Source organism: Aotus nancymaae, unplaced genomic scaffold, assembly GCF_030222135.1.
Source record: "Aotus nancymaae isolate 86718 unplaced genomic scaffold, 86718_ANA_hifiasm-v0.15.2.pri h1tg000032l_0, whole genome shotgun sequence".
Taxonomy (NCBI): Eukaryota; Metazoa; Chordata; class Mammalia; order Primates; family Aotidae; genus Aotus; species Aotus nancymaae.
The window spans coordinates 22,728,412-22,748,800 of NW_026988445.1; the positions used below are offsets into that span (position 1 = coordinate 22,728,412).

Below are 20,389 nucleotides of genomic sequence, written 5' to 3' on the forward strand. Positions count from 1 at the left end.
TAAAGACTCGCTGAGATTCTTGACTGTGTCTTCATGTCAGTCTGAAAGAACTGTTAGGATTTATGTTCGTCGTTTCCTCCACAATAAATTCAGCCTTGGGAAAAATCAGGGTGGAAGATATGGTTATGCAATTCATTTCTTAGCACAAAGCAAGAAAGGAGCTAATTTGGCCATAAATATTAGTATATGTTGAGTCTAATGATAATTATTTTTTCTTTTATTATTGCTCATGTTATTGATAGGTATTTACATGTAATTTTGGAAAGTAAACTTTCATAAATGTGTCAGATGCTCAGTATATTTTAACAGTCCCCCAAAAGGATAAAAACTATTGTTCTAATGGATGAACCAACTGGCTTAGACCATAGTATAAATAATTTGGTGTATGCTGAAGTCAGTGACAACTGTGTGAGCAAATAAATATCTGCAGGTAAACTAGAAACTGTTTCTGAGAGAGGTGTAACTTTTATGTATACTGATCAGAAAATGATTTTGGACTTGGATTCCCATACTTCAGATTTCCTAGACAGAATTGTAACATTGATGTCACAAAGTTGTTCTAATGTTCTTTTCTTTCCCCCTGTATAGTTGATTCATGCTGGTAAGGGAGAAGCCATCAGAATTAGGTCTATTTTGAGATCCCTAATTCCCTTGGGAGATTTGGTGGGAGTTATCAGCATCGCTTTTCAGATGCCAACAATAGCCAAAGGTAAGGCCAGCTTCAGTACGTCCTAATTCAGTAAGATGTTGGATGACATCACGTTCTAAAGGATGCTATCAGTACTCAGCATCCTCCCCACATCCTGAAGTATGTCTATACTACTTACATTTCTTTTTTTAAAAAAGCTATAAAGTGTATATTTTGTACTTTTTCCGTTGTTTTTAAAGCTGTATTTGCATTGAGATTTTACTTTTCTTTGATATGACATTTCAGACAGCTTCTAGAGAAGCAGAAATATGCACCGCCATCCTCCACTGTCTTACGTCACACCCTGTGTCCTTGGTCCTATGCTCTTCTGTCTTTCTTGACCTCAGTTCCTTAGTTCACGCATTTTGATAGTTTTCATTGTCACTTTCTTGTAATGCTTTTCTATTAAAAGCAATGATGATAGCTTTTGACTTAGAGATTTAAAAATCCACTCCCTGTTGAAAGGAGTGTTCTTTTTATGAGTAAGGAGGAATTTTTTTTTCCTTTTTTTAAAATTTATTTTCAACCCCATTTTGCAGATAAGGAGAAATTTTTTTTAAAGGTTAAAGAAATTATTGAAGACAACTAAAAGACACATTAAATCCCAAATTATAGTTTGTTTTTACTTTATCAAATGTGTTTTTTTCAGTTTTCAATACTTTATTGAATATTTATACATAAATCATTTATATGACGGACTTCTAATTGTAGAACAAAATATAGTTAGGGGCTGGGCACAGTGGCTCATGACTGTAATCCTAGCACTTTGGGAGGCCAAGGCGGGTGGATCACCTGAGTTCAGGAGTTCGAGACCAACCTGGCCAATATGGCAAAACCCTGTCTCTACTAAAAATGCAAAATTAGCCAGGCATGGTGGCACGCACCTGTAGTCTTAGCTACTCAGGAGACTGAGGCAGGAGAATGGCTTGAACCTGGAAGGTGGAGGTTGCAGTGAGCTGAGATCACACCACTGCACTCCAGCCAGAGCAGCAGAGTGAGACTCCATCTCAAAAAAAAATTTTTTTTTTTTTTTTTTTTTTTTTTTTTGCTGCTTTCCTTTTGTGGAGAAGGTAGACAGAAACCTGTAGGTTTTTATATCACCATAGCTGTTCATTTCATTTAACTTTATGTGGCTGTGCATTCGCTGCAAAGTTAAACCACCAGTATTTATTTCTCCATTTCAATGACAATTCAATTGGTCTATAACATCACCAGGTAGCAGTAACAACGGTTATTATACGTTCTATATTTAGTATGTGACTTTTGTCTCTAGAGAATGGTATTTTCCCTTCTCAGGATTAGCTAAGGTCTTCCTCAGACATTTTTAATATATTTATTTCAGAGCTAGAGTATGCTTCAGAATAATAATGAGAGAAGGAAGGGTTCAGAAAACTTGAGGGACAAGCACAGAATCCTGCAGCTCTTGACGCGGGCAGATTTGGCCACCCTGTCTGAGACAGTGATTGCGCGTGGATGTATACAGCAGGCACTGCGGGTAATCGTGGGTGGATGTACACAGCAGGCACTGCAGGGTGAAGCTGCTGCTTTACTGTCTCCAGTGTGTTTGAGGAGATGGTGCAAATAAAACAGCAACTGGACCCAAGCCCTGAGTCTTGAGCCCCAGGCAGATGCATTTGCGGCATTCATTAAATTCAATGTCTGCTTGGATTAGAGTTTAAAAAGTAAAGCATATAAAGCAGGATCCGTGACTTCCTTTCCTTTTCCCTGGGCACAGCTATGCTTTAAGATAATAGAATGCTATTCATTTAAATTCCTTTTAAATGTGATGTTCAGGAGAATTGAAATGGAATTGTATATGGAGTTTTAATTGAAAATTATAGCATACTGATTTGACACTAAGGTTAAGTCAGCTTTGACTGGATTTTAAATTCAATTTTAGTTGGTTTAAATACCACTTTGTCAGTTACTAGGTAAATGACCTTGGACCGGTTACTTAACTTCTGGTAACAGCTAGTTTTCGTCATTCATTGAATGAGAGTCATAATAGCAGCTTCACAGTTGGGTTGTGGGAATTGTGTAAGATCATGTCAGCAATGTTCCTAGGGCAGTGCCTGGCAACAGCACAACACATCAGAACTGTTATTCTTATAATGGAAGGAAAGGAAGGTGTTAGTTATATTAGGTGTTATTATAATTACGAGGAATGAAAACTACCAGGAATTATCCTTTCATCTAGTTTCCTTTAGAACATTATTTGTTTATTTTCATGAATCACATATAAAATTTGTTCATTGACTATACGTGAAAACAGAAAAGTTGTCACTTCATTCATCCAGTTCGTTCAGGATGATTATGGTCATGTGTCATCTTTCTCTGAGTTCTTATTTCTTTGATGTTGTATCCTATTGAAAAATTCTGTGCTGTTATTTGTAGAATCATACAGTGTGTGATCAGCACCAGTTTGGGGTAATTATCATATGGTCAAACAGAAAATAAATCCATTCTTCAGTACTCGAAATTGGCACGTATTCCCATGATTTCTCATATCAGTGGTCCCCTATTAGGGAACCTATGGAGTTACTATAAAGAATTCACTAATCTATATAGGCATAAAACTTTGACTATTCATGGAGAAAACAATATGACCCTCAAATGTGTGTTAAATGCTAGTAGGATTAATGAAACATATTTCACATGAAAGCCATACTGGTTTTATAGTATCATTTCACCATGTGGTTATTGTTCTAAGCCATGAAAATGTAAATATACCAAGATTGTCACATAAGGGTAGATGAGCTTTATTAATGTTTAAAAGAGGCTTGCTTAGAAAAGAGTGAACATCCTTACATTTTAACTTTCCTCAATTTCACTTGGAGTTTTAGAAAGTAGATTTTGGATGCCTGTTTTTTTCTCCTGAATATCTAACAATGCCATGTCTTGTATCATGTATGCAGTTAACGAGTGGATGCGTATATAACATTTAAATGATCTTGGCTTTAAATTACACTGCCTTATTTTCTCAGCAGGCTCCCATAATAGCTTGAGGGTAGTCCAAGAACAGAAAACCATTTCATTGAAAACTTTATTTAAAACATAAGAAGTCTAGAAAGCAGCCATTTGTAATCTATCCCGTATATGGCACAGCCATTGACACCAAAATTCACTTCTCTCTTTTAGATGGGAATGTGGTGGAACCTGACATGTCTGCGGGGTTTTGCCCAGATCACAAGGCAGCCATGGTTTTATTCCTTGACAGGGTCTATGGAATTGAGGTTCAAGACTTCCTCCTCCATCTTCTTGAGGTTGGCTTTCTGCCAGATCTCCGGGCAGCTGCTTCTTTAGATACGGTGAGATGGGAACAACTGACTTCCTCCTCTCTTGACTCTCCACTCTGTACCTTATGATGTTCTTTTATATATATCCATTCATTAATTTATTGACAATGTTTGTTGAGTACTTGTTATATTTTCAGGTAAACCATGGGTAAACAGAAAATAAACTAGACCATTGTTCTCAAGGAATTCACTGAATAAACAGACAACCTCAAGAAACTGCCCACTGACCAAAAAGAATATGATAAGAATTCTGATCAGGTGCTATGGGATTCAATAAGAGGTTCACATAATGCTCATTTGGGAGGTCACAGCGACTCCTGTTAACTTCTGTTCAGTATCAACCTCTAAATTGGCCTAAACAATTATGCTTCTCCATAAAAGCAATTAAATAATTTAGATGATTTAATGGACATTGTTGAGTCATTATCCTCTTGGTATCTTCCTTTGTTAAGGTACAAATGGGCTGAAGTCTGTTCTGTATGTTGGGTGGCCCACATGGAGAATCTGCCATTATCAGCATAAATACTCTGCTCTTTGAAACACTGTGGAATAAGCTGAAGTTCTAAATGTTGTTATAGTAGTTATACTGCTATACACATCTAATACCTACTTTTATGTACTCATTAATTTTATCAATTAAATATGCCTTTTTGATTTCAAAACACATCGGGACTTCAGCTGACAATAGCCCCTTCATGAAATATATGAGAGCAGAATCACAAACATGAAATGAAAATTTCTGTTTTTTTTGTTTCGTATATTCACATGAAATGCTGGACCTAAATAGTAAGATGATAACATAGTAATACAGTCAGGTTTTGATTATTGGTGCTGATAGACACAAGAAGAAGAAATATGAATAATAAAGAGAATTCAGAAAGAATGTACGCCTATGAGACCTATTGTGAGAATAAGCTCCTCTTTTTCCCTAGCAAAGGAAAGTACATCTGTGATATAATTGCCTTCTTACATTGATCCTACCATTGATATTTAATGATAGAATCTGAACCTCTGTTAAACTTTTTGAGGAGACAGGTATCATTTCATTCATTTTTATCTACTTATGAACAATTGATAGTTGATTGTTTTTAGTGATAAAAATCATATGAATCACATTTAAAGATATAACTAAAGAATACATTTCCGTTTTTCATAGTGCTGTCATTTTCTAGATAGCGAAATTATATGTCCTCATGTTAATCCCTTTGAAAGTTATCTACTGCCAAACACAAATGGCCTTCTGCTCTCTGATTCTTTTTCAGGCTGCTTTGAGTGCTACAGACATGGCCTTGGCCCTCAATCGGTACCTTTGCACAGCCGTCTTGCCATTGTTAACAAGATGTGCTCCTCTCTTTGCTGGCACAGAGCACCATGCTTCTCTCATTGACTCATTACTTCACACCGTGTATAGACTTTCTAAGGGCTGCTCACTAACCAAAGCTCAGCGGGATTCCATAGAAGTTTGTTTACTCTCTATTTGTGGGTAAGTGGATAACAAATTTTATGCCAGCTGCTTTTTTAAAAAACAGAGTTTACAATGTGGCCTTTGACAAATTATTTGGAATGTTGGAAACATTTTCCATACCACAAATTTAATTCATTTTAGGTAGTCCCATATACTGAAGAATTAGTCTTCTCTGAGGGACCTTGCTCCCAGTCAGGTTCCAGAGTGTTCCTCCAAGCCTCCCTAGGGTATCCAGCTGTTGGATATAGGTTTTGACCAGTTACAGAATACTATTCTGGGTGATGGGAGTGGGGAGTGATTGTGTCTGGTGTCCTTGGCCACCTTAGGTAAGATGATTAGATCTCCCCTTTTGACTGTGTTTGATAATTGACCTCCTCTTCTAGAAGAGAAAAGAAAAAAGAACTTCTTAAATATAAAATATGATACAGCATACTATTAAAACCATATTTATGTGTGGCAATGATGAAGGCTGAAAACCATTCTCTCTAAGTAGAAGTGCTAGAATGTCTTACTATGAAAACTAGAAACATATCTCCCCTGATGAAGTTTTGATTGTGAAGGTGACAGCTTCTCAAGCCTCTAGAAAGGTCATGGCTCCTTTCTAACTGCTCAGGAACTCTTGGAGGTGCAGCCAGCAGCCTGGCAGTCCCTCGGGGAAGGACAAGTTTTCACCCATGGGCGAGTGTCTGAGTTGAGAGCCAGATAGCACTGAGGGAGGTGGAAAATCAGAAGAGTAATTCTTTAACTTCCCTTAATCTAAGATTATTTAAAATTGAACCAAAATGCCTATCTCACAGATTTTCTAAGTATTAAATGAGGTAAAGCATTTGCTGTTACCTGGCACAGTAGATGTTCACTATGTATTCGTTTTCTCTCCCTTCCTTCTCTGGCAAATTTACTGTCTCAGCCATTTTTTCCTCCTTTCGGTTCCAATATTCCTTCTTTTTGCTTCTTACCATCCATTGGAACGAGGGAAGGGACATTTACTAAAATCAATGGAGGAAAGTCTTAGGAAACAGTGGGGTCTGCATTTGTGAGTGGCTAGGAAAGGAAGGAGCAGAACAGAAACACCTTCCGTAGTGAAGAAGGGGTGGTCTTCAGATCCAGGGGCGATAGAGATGAGTTGGGAAATCTAACCTTACATAGAATTAAGTAACGAAGTGGCTAATCTTTGGACGAAGAACCTAATTAATACCATCTGAAGAGAGGTATAGATTCAGGTCCTTGGCTTTTATAATTCATTCTAATGAATGATATACTTAGTTTAGACATATTTCTCGGCATTATTAAAATTAGCTTTTTTCCAACAGACAGTTGAGACCTTCTATGATGCAGCACTTACTAAGAAGATTAGTATTTGATGTTCCATTATTAAATGAACACGCAAAGATGCCTCTCAAAGTACGTACAGGAAATGTTTGTAGATATTTGGTTACTGGTTCCTCTGACTATTTTTTATTTTAACATATACATTTCTTAGATACATTGTGTTTGATGCTGGGAAATTTCTCCCAATTATTGAAATGGGCATAGAAGTTATATGAATGTGTACATCAACTTGAGATAAGCAAGTTCTATAAGATTATAGAAATCTTAACATTGATTTCCATGGAAATAATGGAAATAAAAATCACTGGAAATAAAAGGACCACAAGGAAAAGATATTCTGAAGCTGAAAACACGGTAATAAGCCTGGCCTAAAATATGATTAGAAACCTTGAAGGATGAAGACTAGGCTTTATACACGACATTTTTCTAAGTTAATAATCACATGACAGATTCCAAATGTCACTTCACAGGGTTCAAAGATAACCTCTCTGTATATGCAGTTATAATTTGTTACACAGTATAGGAAAATCGCTGATATTTTTTTCAATCATTCTTTTAGGATCAAGTGTCATTCTGTCTTACTGACTTGGGAATGTTTTCTTTTCCTTTAGTATCCTAATCTAGGCTCAGAATATAGTGTTTGCACCAAAGTTATATAGTAATGTGATGGAATTTTTTTTTTTTGAGACAGAGTCTAGCTCTGTCGCCAGGTGCCAGGGTGGAGTGCAGTGGCGCAATCTCGGCTCACTGCAACCTCCGCCTCCCGGGTGTAAGGTTTAAATGAAGCAAGGGAGGTTCGAATGAGGCAACTGAGGCCAGTTATTGAAATGAAGAAATTTAATCGGCTTCTGGGCGAGGTTCTGCAATCTGATAGGAGGGGCCGGAGAAGTCGCGCTTGACTCTTCTAGGGCGTGACGTTTTATAGGGAGTGGAGGCGTTTTGACTGGTTGTGGGGAAGCAGGACATGGGCGGGGGCAAGCTGCCATTGGCAGGTAGGCGGGATTTCCGGTGAGCGGGCCGCCCGGGGGAGTGGAACCCAGATGGGGCAAAATGCTATTGGGCAGGTTCTGGCGGGGCTTCTTTTAAATTTTGGCGGGGTTCTTCAACGGCTGGCTAGGTGCCGAGTGCAGAGCCTAGTGCCGAGTGTAGAAGTGGGTGTGGGATGATGATGTGGTTTCTAGGCACAGAGAGGGGTGGGCATGTCCAAGCTCCCCGAGGCAACTGGCCTTACACCGGGTTCAATCAATTCTCCTGCCTCAGCCTCTGAGTAGCTGGGACTACAGGCGTGCGCCACCACGCCCAGCTAATTTTTGTATTTTTTAGTAGAGACGGGGTTTCACCATGTTGGCCAGGATAGTGTCCATCTCTTGACCTCGTGATTCGCCTGTCTCGGCCTCACAAAGTGAGCCACCGCGCCCGGCTGGATTTTTTTTTTTTAATAGATGACCATTCTGCAATGCCATCTAGTAGCATTATTTTTTCCCCAATGGCTACCCAATACTAGTGCTGAAGAAGTATGAGATATAAAGCAGTCTATATGGAGCTGTTACAGGACGCATCCTGGATGTTTAGCAAAAGTAATCTTTCTCTCTGAAAATTGACTTTGGTTTAATAAATCTAGATACATTACTGAATTAGGTAAAATGAATTATACCCTTGCAAAAAATCCTATTTTTTATGTTTTTTATTGTCTAGAATAGTCCTTGTCTTGCAAAATTTTTTGATACAAATGAGCTGGAAAATTTGTGAAAAAGATACAGTCTCATGCTGTTACCTTTATGCAATAAAACTCTTTTACGTTAGAGATACGTCAGTGTTAAATCAAGCAAATTAGATCTCAATGTTTCATCATTTGTGACTCCTAAATTGTGTGGATGTCTGGATGTGTTCATTTTTTGTGACTTGAAGGGAAAGTAAATGAGTTGTAATATTTTAACGGTAAGACACACAGCCTACTTTAATAATAGCAATTCTTACAATTTATTTTCTTCCTTAGATATAGGAAACAGTCCAAATGCTTATAGTCATACAGATCATTTTATTAATTTGACAAATATAGATCAAAAATAAGTTATCCAAAAAACTACCAAATAATTGGAAGATTCTGTGTTTGTTCTTGACCTTCCAGTTTAGTTCTAAACAAACAGTATGCATAGGTGAAAATGTAAGGAGCAATGTAGACAGTCGGTAAAGTAATAAATTACATCCATAGCCACCAAAGAAACATAGACAAAGAAGTGATCCAAGTAGAGCAGTTTTGGAACTTTACTTGGAGAAGTAAGTTTTGAGGCAAGCCAAAAGAGAGGCAGAGAGGGAGCAAAAAGAATCACAGACATATATTCCTTTATTGTGATTCTGGGTCATCCTGAAATCAGTCCCTTCATTGTACACATGGATTCCGAGATATTCATAACAATTCATAAAATCATAAGTAAATGATTAATGTAGAACTCAGGGATACATAGACATCCAAATAACCTCATAAAGAATGCTGTTCAAGATACAGTTATTTGTAAAATTGGGTGTTTGCTTCTCATGTAGCAATCGGTGTTAAATTTGAATGAGACATAGTGTATTAGTCTGGGTTCTCTAGAGGGACAGAACAGAACTAACAGGGTAGCTGTATATATGAAGGGGAGTTTATTAAGGAGTATTGACTCACACAATCACAAGGTGAAGTCCCACAATAGACTGTCTGCAAGCTGAGGGCAAGGAAGCCAGTCCGAGTCCAAAACCTTGAAAGTAGGGAAGCCGACAGTGCTGCCTTCAGTCTGTAGCTGATGGACTTTGACCCCTGGCAAATCTCTGGTATAAATCCAAGAGTCCAAAAGCTGAAGAAGCTGGAGTCTGATGTTCGAGGGCAGAAAGCACCCAGCACGGGAGGAAGATGAAGGACAGAAGACTCAGCCAGTCAAGTCCTTCCACATTCCTCTGTCTGCTTTATCCTAGCTGTGCAGGCGGCTGATTAGATGGTGCCCACCCAGATTGAGGGTGAGTCTGCCTCTCCTGTCCACTGACTCAAATGTTAATCTCCTTTGGCAACACCCTCCAGACACACCCAGGAAAAATCTTTGCATCCTTCAATTCAGTCAAGTTGACCCTTAATATTAGCCATCACACGTAATATACATGGTGATAGTATTCTCCGAGAGAATTCATATAAGATTGAGCAATTTCACTTCAGTTGACCTTACAATGTATCATTAGAGTGCCATGTGAGGAGAAATGAAAACAAATTGATATAAAAGTTTTGATAGCTCATTGCTTTTATAATTGTCTTCCCACATAGCTGCTGACAAATCATTATGAAAGATGCTGGAAATATTACTGCCTGCCTGGAGGGTGGGGAAACTTTGGTGCTGCCTCAGAAGAAGAACTTCATTTATCAAGAAAGTTGTTCTGGGGCATTTTTGATGCCCTGTCTCAAAAGGTAATTTAGTGTTTTGTGAGTTTGTTTGTTTCAGTAAAATGGTATAAAGCCACACGTTCTTAGTAAGGTCGTATTCCTCGTCAAATACTATCTTTGCTAACCAAGATACATACGGCTTGATTATTTCTCTTCTCTTAACTTCATAACAGATGTTGAAAATGCAATTTATATTTATTTTTCTTAATCACGATGGTAGCATTTTCCTTGTGATGTGATACTGTTTCTGAACTTAAAATGGCTAAGTGGTTCAGGAAATGATGCACAGGTTGTTAAGTTTCTGGTGCGTTTGGACTCAAACTCTCCCAAGTCCCATCTCCAATCTTATAAAGGCTGAAGAAATTATATCCAACATAAAAATATAAAATATGAAATCTTATGTAATTGTAATATCTCATTGCCCTGCTAAAGTTTCCAGCTTTCCTGCTGTGGAGATTTAGATACCTTCACTCAGTGTTGCATTGTATGCGTGACATTCCCTTATAGTTGCAAAATTTGTATAGTTCATGTTTTCAGATGACTGGCAGGTGTTGATGTTAGAGAAAAGTCAGAGCAACAGGTTTCGTGTGTTCATGCTTAAATTAATCTAAATTAGTTTGAATTCCCAGACTGACGTTGTTAGATGATTTAGAGCAGTATAAGCACAGGTTTACTACATAATGGAGGAAAATTTGTCTGCAGTTACCTTTGGTAGTAACACTTTAATGCTTTTTCTTACTGAATTTCCTTTTGTAAACTGAGTCCTTTTAAAATAATGCGTTAAGTATTTTTTAGAATCATTTACAACATTTGTTTAAAATTGAATATTTAAAGTGAGATAATTTATTACTATTTTTATTTCTTAGAAAATCTGTAAGTTTAACTAATTATGTCATTAATATACAAATGCCTCTTCCTATAAATTTTTATTATGCATGCTTTCTATAGAATTTCTTTTCCTGCTCATAATTCTGTTTTTCCAACCTTTATAATGCAACATGGATCAGTTAAAATGTCTTACTCTCTAGAATGTTATGTTTTATGTATTTTTCATATATAGTCATTATAATGTACAGGAATTATCTATGACTAACTGTAAGGAATATAGTCCCTATTGACTGAAATTATATTTATCTTGTAAAGATATTTTACACATTGACAGTATTAAAGTTTACTTCGTGGTGGGGGGATTGGGGAGGGATAGCAGGGGGTGGGGGGATTGGGGAGGGATAGCAGGGGGTAGGGGGATTAGGGAGGGATAGCATTAGGAGAAATACTTAATGTAGATGACGGGGCAATGGATGCAGCAAACCACCACCATGGCACATGTATACCTATGTAACAAACCTGCACGATCTGCACATGTACCTCAGAACTTAAAGTATAATAGATATTTTTTTAAAAAAAGAATACTGACTACTGTGACAATGATAACAGTGGACCAAGGAAGAAATACTACAAATCTGTGTATGAAGGTCCAGTACTCAACATTGTAAAACAGAAAATGTTGTCAATAAGTTTAATGAGCTATCTTATTTTATAATAACATTTGTGTTGAATTTAATAACTACCAACTATCAAGCACCTACTAAGTGCCAGGCATACATAATCCCACCCTCTTCTCCCAGTAACCCAAAGATGTATATGTGGTGGTAGCAGTTGTGGTAATTGATGTACTGGTAATAATAAAAATAAAACATAACAATTTCTGAGTAAAAAAATAAAGTTTACTTTATTTCCAATGTGTTGGAGAATCAAAGATTTTATTCTCCTTCGGCAGAAACTGCAGTAAATATAGCTGCAGCTTCTCTTACGTTTGATGGGATTTTAGGTGCTGTGTTTCATTTTCTAGAAAAAGAATTATCAGAGAATTCAGTTAGCCCAGGGTAATTCAGATTTTCCTCTGCAACCTTCTGTCATCCGTGGTGATCATGCTGACAACTTTTGCCGTATAGTAATATAGTAATTTTTTTTTTGGTCCTCCATTTTTCCCAGAAATATGAACAAGAACTTTTCAAACTGGCACTGCCTTGCCTGAGTGCAGTTGCGGGAGCTTTGCCTCCAGACTACATGGAGTCAAATTATGTCAGTATGATGGAAAAACAGTCATCAATGGATTCTGAAGGGAACTTTAACCCACAACCTGTTGATACCTCAAAGTATGGACTCTTTCTATTGCAGCAGATTTTTATTGTAAATGATGTGTGAAGTCTGAAATTGAATAAGGTACTAAAGTGAACTTTCTCTAATACATGCCCCCTTTGAATTGGTATCCTTTTAATAGGGGTCCCTTTAATTTATAAAATGATAGTAATAATAATAATGATTATACCACCATCAGAAATAGATAAGATGTACCTTCTAGAATACTCTTAACATAATCAAGACTCTGTATATGTAATATCTATAATAGAATTAAGAAAGTTTGTCAGTTATATTTTTAGTTGAAAAATTGCCCTAAATGTTTATTAGTGACTACAGTCAACTTTTATATAACATCTTTTACTTAGGATGATCCCAGCATGCATTGCAAAGCTGTTTCTGTGAGTGGCAAGGGAATCACTTCACCCATCACTACATCTCAGCAAGGCCCAGGGTTAACAGCTGATGTTCAGCATGATAAAACGTAGCAGGAGATGGAAGGGAATATCGGATGAGAATTTGTATGGAAAATTCAGCCTGCAGTTAGAATGCAGTTTGACCACCACAGCTAAAGATAAAACAACATTACTTAACATTATGAAATTTGTTACATGTACTTAGTTGCAAAACTTGTTCTACAAATAGGATGTTTGGGTACTTCAGGAGTTTGAAGTCTGAGCATTTTGTTGTTGTTACTGTTTTTAAGTAGGACCATGGTTCTCCATGTGCAAGGAAAGCTGCCTCTTCATGCCACATTATCTTACTGATTCCGTGGTGACTCAGCAAGATGAGTTTTAGCAAGGTAGACACTTGGTAGTTATTATCCACGGCTTCCGAATTTGCTTGGGAGTTCAACTTTGAGGCTTCTGAGTGGCCCCCAGCTGATTTAGCTTCCATAACCAGATCAGAATTTCAACCTGAGTGGTATGCCATTAGTTTGATAATGCCTTAAATTTGCATGTTTGGTCTTTGATGACAGTCCTGTAAGAAAAGACCCTTTTCCCCATCCCCCAGTATTTGGCTTATGTGATTGATCTTTTGTATCTCTTCCGAAGTAAGTAAACCAAAATATCACATGTTCACATTCCTACATGGGTAAGTTTGTGGTTTGCTAACATATGATCTAATCTGAGATTTTTAAATATCAGAACAATGTCATGGTTTTGGTGTTGGTTAATTAAATCCAATTAATTAATAAGTGTGGGCATGGATATTAATTTACCTAGGATTGCCCCTTTGGGGACTTCTTAACAGATACAGGTTTATATGGTGGTATCAATGATTTCTAGATGATTATGATTTTTTATATGTTACTTCTGAAGTATGTGTATATCTTATAGTTCAATTTCTGGTGATGGCTGGAAAATAACAGCAAACCATCTAATTCTAGATTTTATGTATAATTGTATTCTCAAAGTTAATGCCTTATTAACTTTGAGATATATTCATTAATGAATGGAATTATATGTATATATATTTAATTTTCCATTCATAGATATCTTTTTTTTTTTTGGAGACGGAGTTTCGCTCTTGTTACCCAGGCTGGAGTGCAATGGCGTGATCTCGGCTCACCGCAACCTCTGCCTCCTGGGTTCAGGCAATTCTCCTGCCTCAGCCTCCTGAGTAACTGGGATCAGGCACGCGCCACCATGCCCAGCTAATTTTTTGTATTTTTAGTAGAGACGGGGTTTCACCATGTTGACCAGGATGGTCTCGATCTCTTGACCTCGTGATCCAACCGCCTCGACCTCCCAAAGTGCTGGGATTACAGGCATGAGCCACCGTGCCCGGCCCATAGATATCTTTTAAGTCTTAGATTTATCACCAGACTTGGTCATCATTTGCATGTCCTCAACATCAATGCAAAATTAAATATTTATTTAATACAGAAGGAGTCAAGAATAAATATTATCAAAAAGCAGGAGTTAGTTAATTATTTTCCCTGTAGTTAATACTCATAACATTTGCAATGTTATTTGTGGACCATGAATATTCAAAATTTTTTAACACATCACTAGTTGAATGAAATTAATTTAAAAGTTTGGTACATTTTTAAAAAATGAAACAGATCAGATTTCAGTAGTCTTTTATCCATTTATGGTTGTTGGAGAAGAGACCTAAGTCAAAAAGAGAGAAGAACCTTAATAAGAAATAGGGAGAGGTCAACATGGTGAAACCCCGTCTCTACTAAAAATACAAAAAAATTAGCTGGGCATGGTGGCGCATGCCTGTAATCCCAGCTACTCAGAAGGCTGAGGCAGGAGAATTGCCTGAACCCAGGAGGCGGACGGAGGTTGTGGTGAGCCGAGATCGCGCCATTGCACTCCAGCCTGGGTAACAAGAGCGAAACTCCGTCTCAAAAAAAAAAAAAAAAAAAAAGGAAAAAAAGAAATAGGGAGAAAAGTGTGTCTTTAAGCTTATTGAGTCTAACCATAAAGTTAGTGCTTGTTTTTTCTTTTTCGTCTAATCTATTGTCCTAATAATCTTTGAATGTATTTTAATGATTTCAATTTAGCTATTTAATAATAATTGTTACTATTATAGTTTTCTGATATTTAATTTGTTATATTAACATATAAAATATGACTCAGTATAAGATGAGCATTATCTGCTAGGCTTATATTCTGAATATAGGAAAAATGTAATTTTTTGTTAAAAGTAGTATTTAACAGTTTTATTTGGATGGGATCTAAGCATTCGTAAGCTGTGAGTAAATTATTAATATGGTTTCCTGTAAATTATGTGAAAATCAAGCTCTTTTGTCTTTACTTTTCTCATAGTATTACAATTCCTGAGAAGTTGGAATACTTCATTAACAAATATGCAGAACATTCCCATGACAAATGGTCAATGGACAAGGTAAAAAGTCAGAGCGTTCTAATTCAGTAGTCATTATTATGACTCATCACTGTTCAGATATTTCTAACCAGGACAGTTTTCTGTTTTAAAATGAGAACTTGATCTAAATTAGGAAAAAATACTTAATTACAATTTGCTTATATAATAATATTTAGAAAGCTCTATCATTAACACAAATGTGATACACATATGAATAAACACTATTTTAAGCTTTCAAAAGATCTATTAATTAAATTATAAATATAGTTTCTAAAACATGTATTGTTTATAGGAGTGAAGTAAAAATCACCAAGAGCTTCAGGAGTAGGTGATGACCCCGGGTTCTGAAGTCACGTTTTAAGGAAACTTTGGTTGTATATGTAGTTTTGTTTATTTTTTGAGTCCTGCTCTTCTGCTCACACTGGAGTGCAGTGGTGTGATCATTCTTCACTGCAGCCTGCAACTACCGGGCTCAAGCGATCCTCCTGCCTCAACCTCCTGAGTAGTTGGGACTACAGGTGTATACCACCACGCCTGGCTAATTGTTAATATTTTTTATAGAGACGGGGTCTTGCTATGCTGCCCAGGCTGGGCTCCAACTCTTGGCCTCAGACCTCCCAAAGGCTGAGATTACAGGCATGAGCTACCATGCCCGGCCAGGTTTTATATGTAGTTCTATATTAGATCAAATCTTGAAAATTCTTTTTTTTTTTTTTTTTTGAGACGGAGTTTCACTCTTGTTACCCAGGCTGGAGTGCAATGGCGCGATCTCAGCTCACCGCAACCTCCGCCTCCTGGGTTCAAGCGATTCTCCTGCCTCAGCCTCCCGAGTAGCTGGGACTACAGGTGTGCGCCACCATGCCCAGCTAATTTTTGTATTTTTAGTAGAGATGGAGTTTCACCTTGTTGACCAGGATGGTCTCGATCTCTTGACCTTGTGATCCACCTGCCTCGGCCTCCCAAAGTGCTGGGATTATAGGCTTGAGCCATCGCACCCGGCCGAAAATTCTTAATCAGTATTTAACAATTATTTACCTCTTCTACTCTTCTGTTGTATTTCTTACTACCAACTAGATCTGCAGTTTGCTGAAATAGGTTACATCGGCCGGGTGACTTTTTTGGTGTTTTCAAGGAAAGCAAACACAAATGAGAAAACTAAAGTAGCTCCATCTGTAAGATAATTTCTGCATATTATGAGATTTTTCTAAAGGGTATCTTATGCCCAAATATTCACATTTCAGTTGAGCCCAGTCTAAACTTGACAGAGGATAAAGTAGGTTCGTCAGAGAAGTTGTTGAGATGGTTCAAGAACCTAAAATACTCATCTATTGATTTGGTGAAATGAGAATCAGACACCAAAGGTTGCTTCCAAAGGATGTGAACGCTACGTAACAAATCAAGATCATCATGCTAGAGATGTCATGTTGAGTTTCAAACTTTGCCCTGGACAGCCAGCCTTTCAGTCCCTCTTAGAAACCCTTTGTTGTTGGTTTTGATAAATGTCTGGTTCTTCATTCGGTAATTGATTTACTAGGTAAGTCAGTAAGGATAGATCTTATACAAAAACTCCACTAAGTACTGAGTGGGTGGAGTTGGTGATGGAGAGGAATATTACAGGAAGATATTCCAGTCTAATTACTCAGATTCTGTAGGCAGAAATGATATAGGGAAATGGTGATATGTACATATGGGCAAAATAGCATGGAATGAATGTGTTGAGAGACAGTTTGATGAAAGAATGGGTAAAACAGGTGGCATTATTCAGAGAAGACTCTGAGATGCATACTCTAGTTTTCCCATTTAAAATGCATGTTTCATATTTACACTTCACAGGTGGGGTCCCAAGATGGGTTAGAATAAATATCCTTGGGACCATGCATCCTTTTAGCGTCCTCCTATGGGAATGCTTATTGGCACAATTACAAGACCTTCGTCTGTTTCAGGAAGATCAGGTGCTTCTAATCTCTGGATAAAAAGACTTGTTCCAGATGATTACTGAAAATACGTCATGCAATATATCCACGTAATAAACTGGCATATTTACTCCCTGAATCTGGAATTTAAAATAAAAGAAAACAACATGAATTAGGATGGATATCTTTGTTTGTTTGTTTGTTTTTTAGACACAGTCTCACTCTGTTGCCAGGCTGGAGTGCAGTGGTGCGATCTCGGCTCACTGTAACCTCCGCCTCCTGGGTTCCAGCAATTCTCCTGCCTCAAGCTCCCAAGTAGCTGGGACTATAGGTGCACATCGCCACACCCAGCTAATTTTTTTTTATTTTTTTAGTAGAGACGGGGTTTCACCACATTGGCCAGGCTGGTCTCAAACTCCTGACCTCATGATCCACCCACCTCAGCCTCCCAAAGTGCTGGGATTACAGACGTGAGCCACTGCGGCTGACCAGATGGATATCTTTATAGAGACTTATGCTGGATAAAATTTCAATCTTAACCCTTACCTTAGTTTATTTTAGGTTTATTTTATCAAACACACACTTAAACACCTGCATATCTACACTCTCTAAAATTAACACATGTAAAACAATTTTTAATGGTTGTGTTTTTTGTTTTCAGTTGGCAAATGGATGGATTTATGGAGAAATATATTCAGACTCTTCTAAGGTTCAACCATTAATGAAGCCATATAAGCTGTTGTCTGAAAAGGTGAGGTGTTTTAGTTTGTAAAGTTTTTATTCTTTTGGAAATTTTTTTCTTTGTTATATAGTTTTATATTAAAATGTCTTATTTTAAATTTGGTATTTTTTTTTCCAAACGTCCCATTTAAAAAAAAATTTATATTTTGTCTTTTCCTTTCTATTCTTATTTTCATCAGTGTTTCTGTGTTTATTCTCTTCTCTCCTTAACATTTTTCTTTTTCTTTTTGGTTTTTATTCCTCTTTCATATTTTTAAATACTTTAAAAAATCTTATCGGCCAGGCACGGTGGCTCACGCCTGTAATCCCAGCACTTTGGGAGGCCAAGGCAGATGGCTCATGAGGTCAGGAGATTGAGACCATCCTGGCTAACACAGTGAAACCCGTCTCGACTAAAAATACAAAAAATTAGCTGGGCATGGTGGCACATGCGTGTAGTTCCAGCTACTCGGGAGGCTGAGGCCAGAGAATCGCTTGAACCCGGGAGGCGAAGGTTGTAGTGAGCCGAGATCATGCCACCGCACTCCAGCCTGGGCCACAGAGTAAGACTGTGTCTCAAAAAAAAAAACCAAACCAAAACAAAAACAAACCAAAATCTTACCATGCTTAAGAGTTTCTTGATAAGTGATGATAAAGTAATAATGTGCTTATTATGTATAGATTTTCATATATTTTACTTCTTTGGGAAAAAATGAATATCTTGACAAGTAAAATGAAAAGGATTTCACTTCATTGTGAGTCACATGTATATCACATAAGCTGCCCTTTTTTTCTCTGTCTCTGCCTTCTAGTTGCTGTGTAAGGTCCTAGGAACTGGGAAGCTAGAGGAAATTGACCTTGATGCTATATAATGAACAAAGCGAGGATCCCTCTTAGTAACATTAGTGAAACTAGATCTCTGCTCACACTCTGCTTTTTAGAATTTTACTTTCCTTTTTTATTTTTAAATAAGCTATGCTCATCAAATTTTTAAAAACTGAAGGCAGTCTATTTTAGAGCAATGCATTAAACACTTAAAATTTTTATTTCCATTCATAATATATCGTTGTTTTTTTGTTTTTTGTTCTCTAGGAAAAAGAAATTTATCGTTGGCCAATCAAAGAATCTTTAAAAACGATGCTGGCTTGGGGTTGGAGAATTGAAAGAACTCGGGAGGGAGACAGCATGGCCCTTTACAACCGAACTCGTCGTATTTCTCAGACGAGCCAGGTAAGAATTCATCATCACAGTGATGAATCAACTGTTTATGTTATGGATTAAATAATTTTATTTTTTAATTTAATTATTGGGTTTTTCTAAAAAATAATTTGAAAATGCTGAAGCGTCACAAAATTTAGAAGGAAGAGAAAAAAGCTGTATTACTTTTTATTTAGTTTGAAGGGAGGTTAAATGATGATTAAGTGACTGGACTTCATGTGCAAGCCTTCCTTTTCCTGGATAGCATAGAAGTAACCAGTTGTAAGGTCTTGAAGTTTTCCTAATGAAAGCGGTACATCATGTTCATTCGCTACAGCTAGTTTGTCTATAGAGCTTTCTTCTCACTTCCAGTGGGATCTGAGGGTTGGTTCTTAGGAAACAGTAGGGTGTTCAGACAGTCGTGATCCAGATCTAGAACACACAGGAGTGCTCCTGTCTGCAGAGGGAAGGTATACGGCTACACAGGCAGAGCAAGAATTCACAGAAGATGTTGCTTCTGGGCCACATCAAAGGAGTTCCACCAACAAGCAAGACTCTACCCATAGGTCTTCAGTGCTCAAGGTGGCAAGAGTAAGGCACAGCCTGAGTGTGGAAAAGCTAGGGTTTAGGGTGGAAACCAAATAGCCCCTGTTAACATTTAATCACAAGGTCATGTGAGCTGCTTCCCTTTGACCCTCTCATTTCTCCTGGGAGTTAAACCTGTCATTCTTCTTTTTCTGACCCCTCAGTTCACTATGTATTTGGTTTACACCAAATATTGTTTATCATTGCTATTTTACACAGATAATCCTTTTTTTAAAAAAAATGAGGGAGTGACAGCATGTACTTCACATGCTTCCTATTTGAAATACACTTTTTAAAAAATTTGTGAAACCATTTATTGTCATCTCTTACATTTAATCACTTTTTTCCCACCTCTCCATGAATAAAGTACTTAAGAATTTGAGCAAAATTATGTAGACCTTCAAGTTATAATTTCATCTAAACAGATTTTTATCACATAAACTACAATAGACCTATATCTATTCTTGTCCCTAATTTTCTACCTTGTATTATTCTATAATTATTTATGTACTGGTCTGATCTGAATGTTTCTTCAAATTTTATGTTATAGTATCCTAACTTCCAGTGTGATGGTATTGGGAGGCTGGGCCTTTGGAAGTTAATGAGATCACGGGGCAGCGTTCTCATGAATGGGACACTCTATTTTTATAAGTGTCCTTATAAAAGAGGTCCAAGAAAGTTGCTTTCCCTCTTTAACTATGTGAGGACACAGCAAGATGTTACCATCTGTGAACCAGGAAGCAGGGCCTCAACAGACAATGAATCTGCCAGTGCCTTGAGCTGAAACTTCCCAACCCCAGACTGTGAAAA

General features: G+C 37.4%; 1 protein-coding gene across 6 annotated transcripts in view; it reads left to right on the top strand.

Annotated features, from left to right (window-relative positions):
- The window catches only part of RYR2 (ryanodine receptor 2), a 784,705-nt gene that overhangs the window by 578,534 nt on the left and 185,782 nt on the right, over nt 1–20,389 (top strand). For all 6 annotated transcript variants that reach the window (XM_064383634.1, XM_064383629.1, XM_064383631.1 and 3 more), the window contains 9 exons: nt 589–709; nt 3,827–3,996; nt 5,247–5,467; nt 6,760–6,850; nt 10,068–10,208; nt 12,180–12,343; nt 15,107–15,185; nt 17,739–17,828; nt 18,890–19,027. In XM_064383634.1, the coding sequence (XP_064239704.1) occupies nt 589–709; nt 3,827–3,996; nt 5,247–5,467; nt 6,760–6,850; nt 10,068–10,208; nt 12,180–12,343; nt 15,107–15,185; nt 17,739–17,828; nt 18,890–19,027 (1,215 nt within the window). The remainder of the gene's footprint in view (nt 1–588; nt 710–3,826; nt 3,997–5,246; nt 5,468–6,759; nt 6,851–10,067; nt 10,209–12,179; nt 12,344–15,106; nt 15,186–17,738; nt 17,829–18,889; nt 19,028–20,389) is intronic.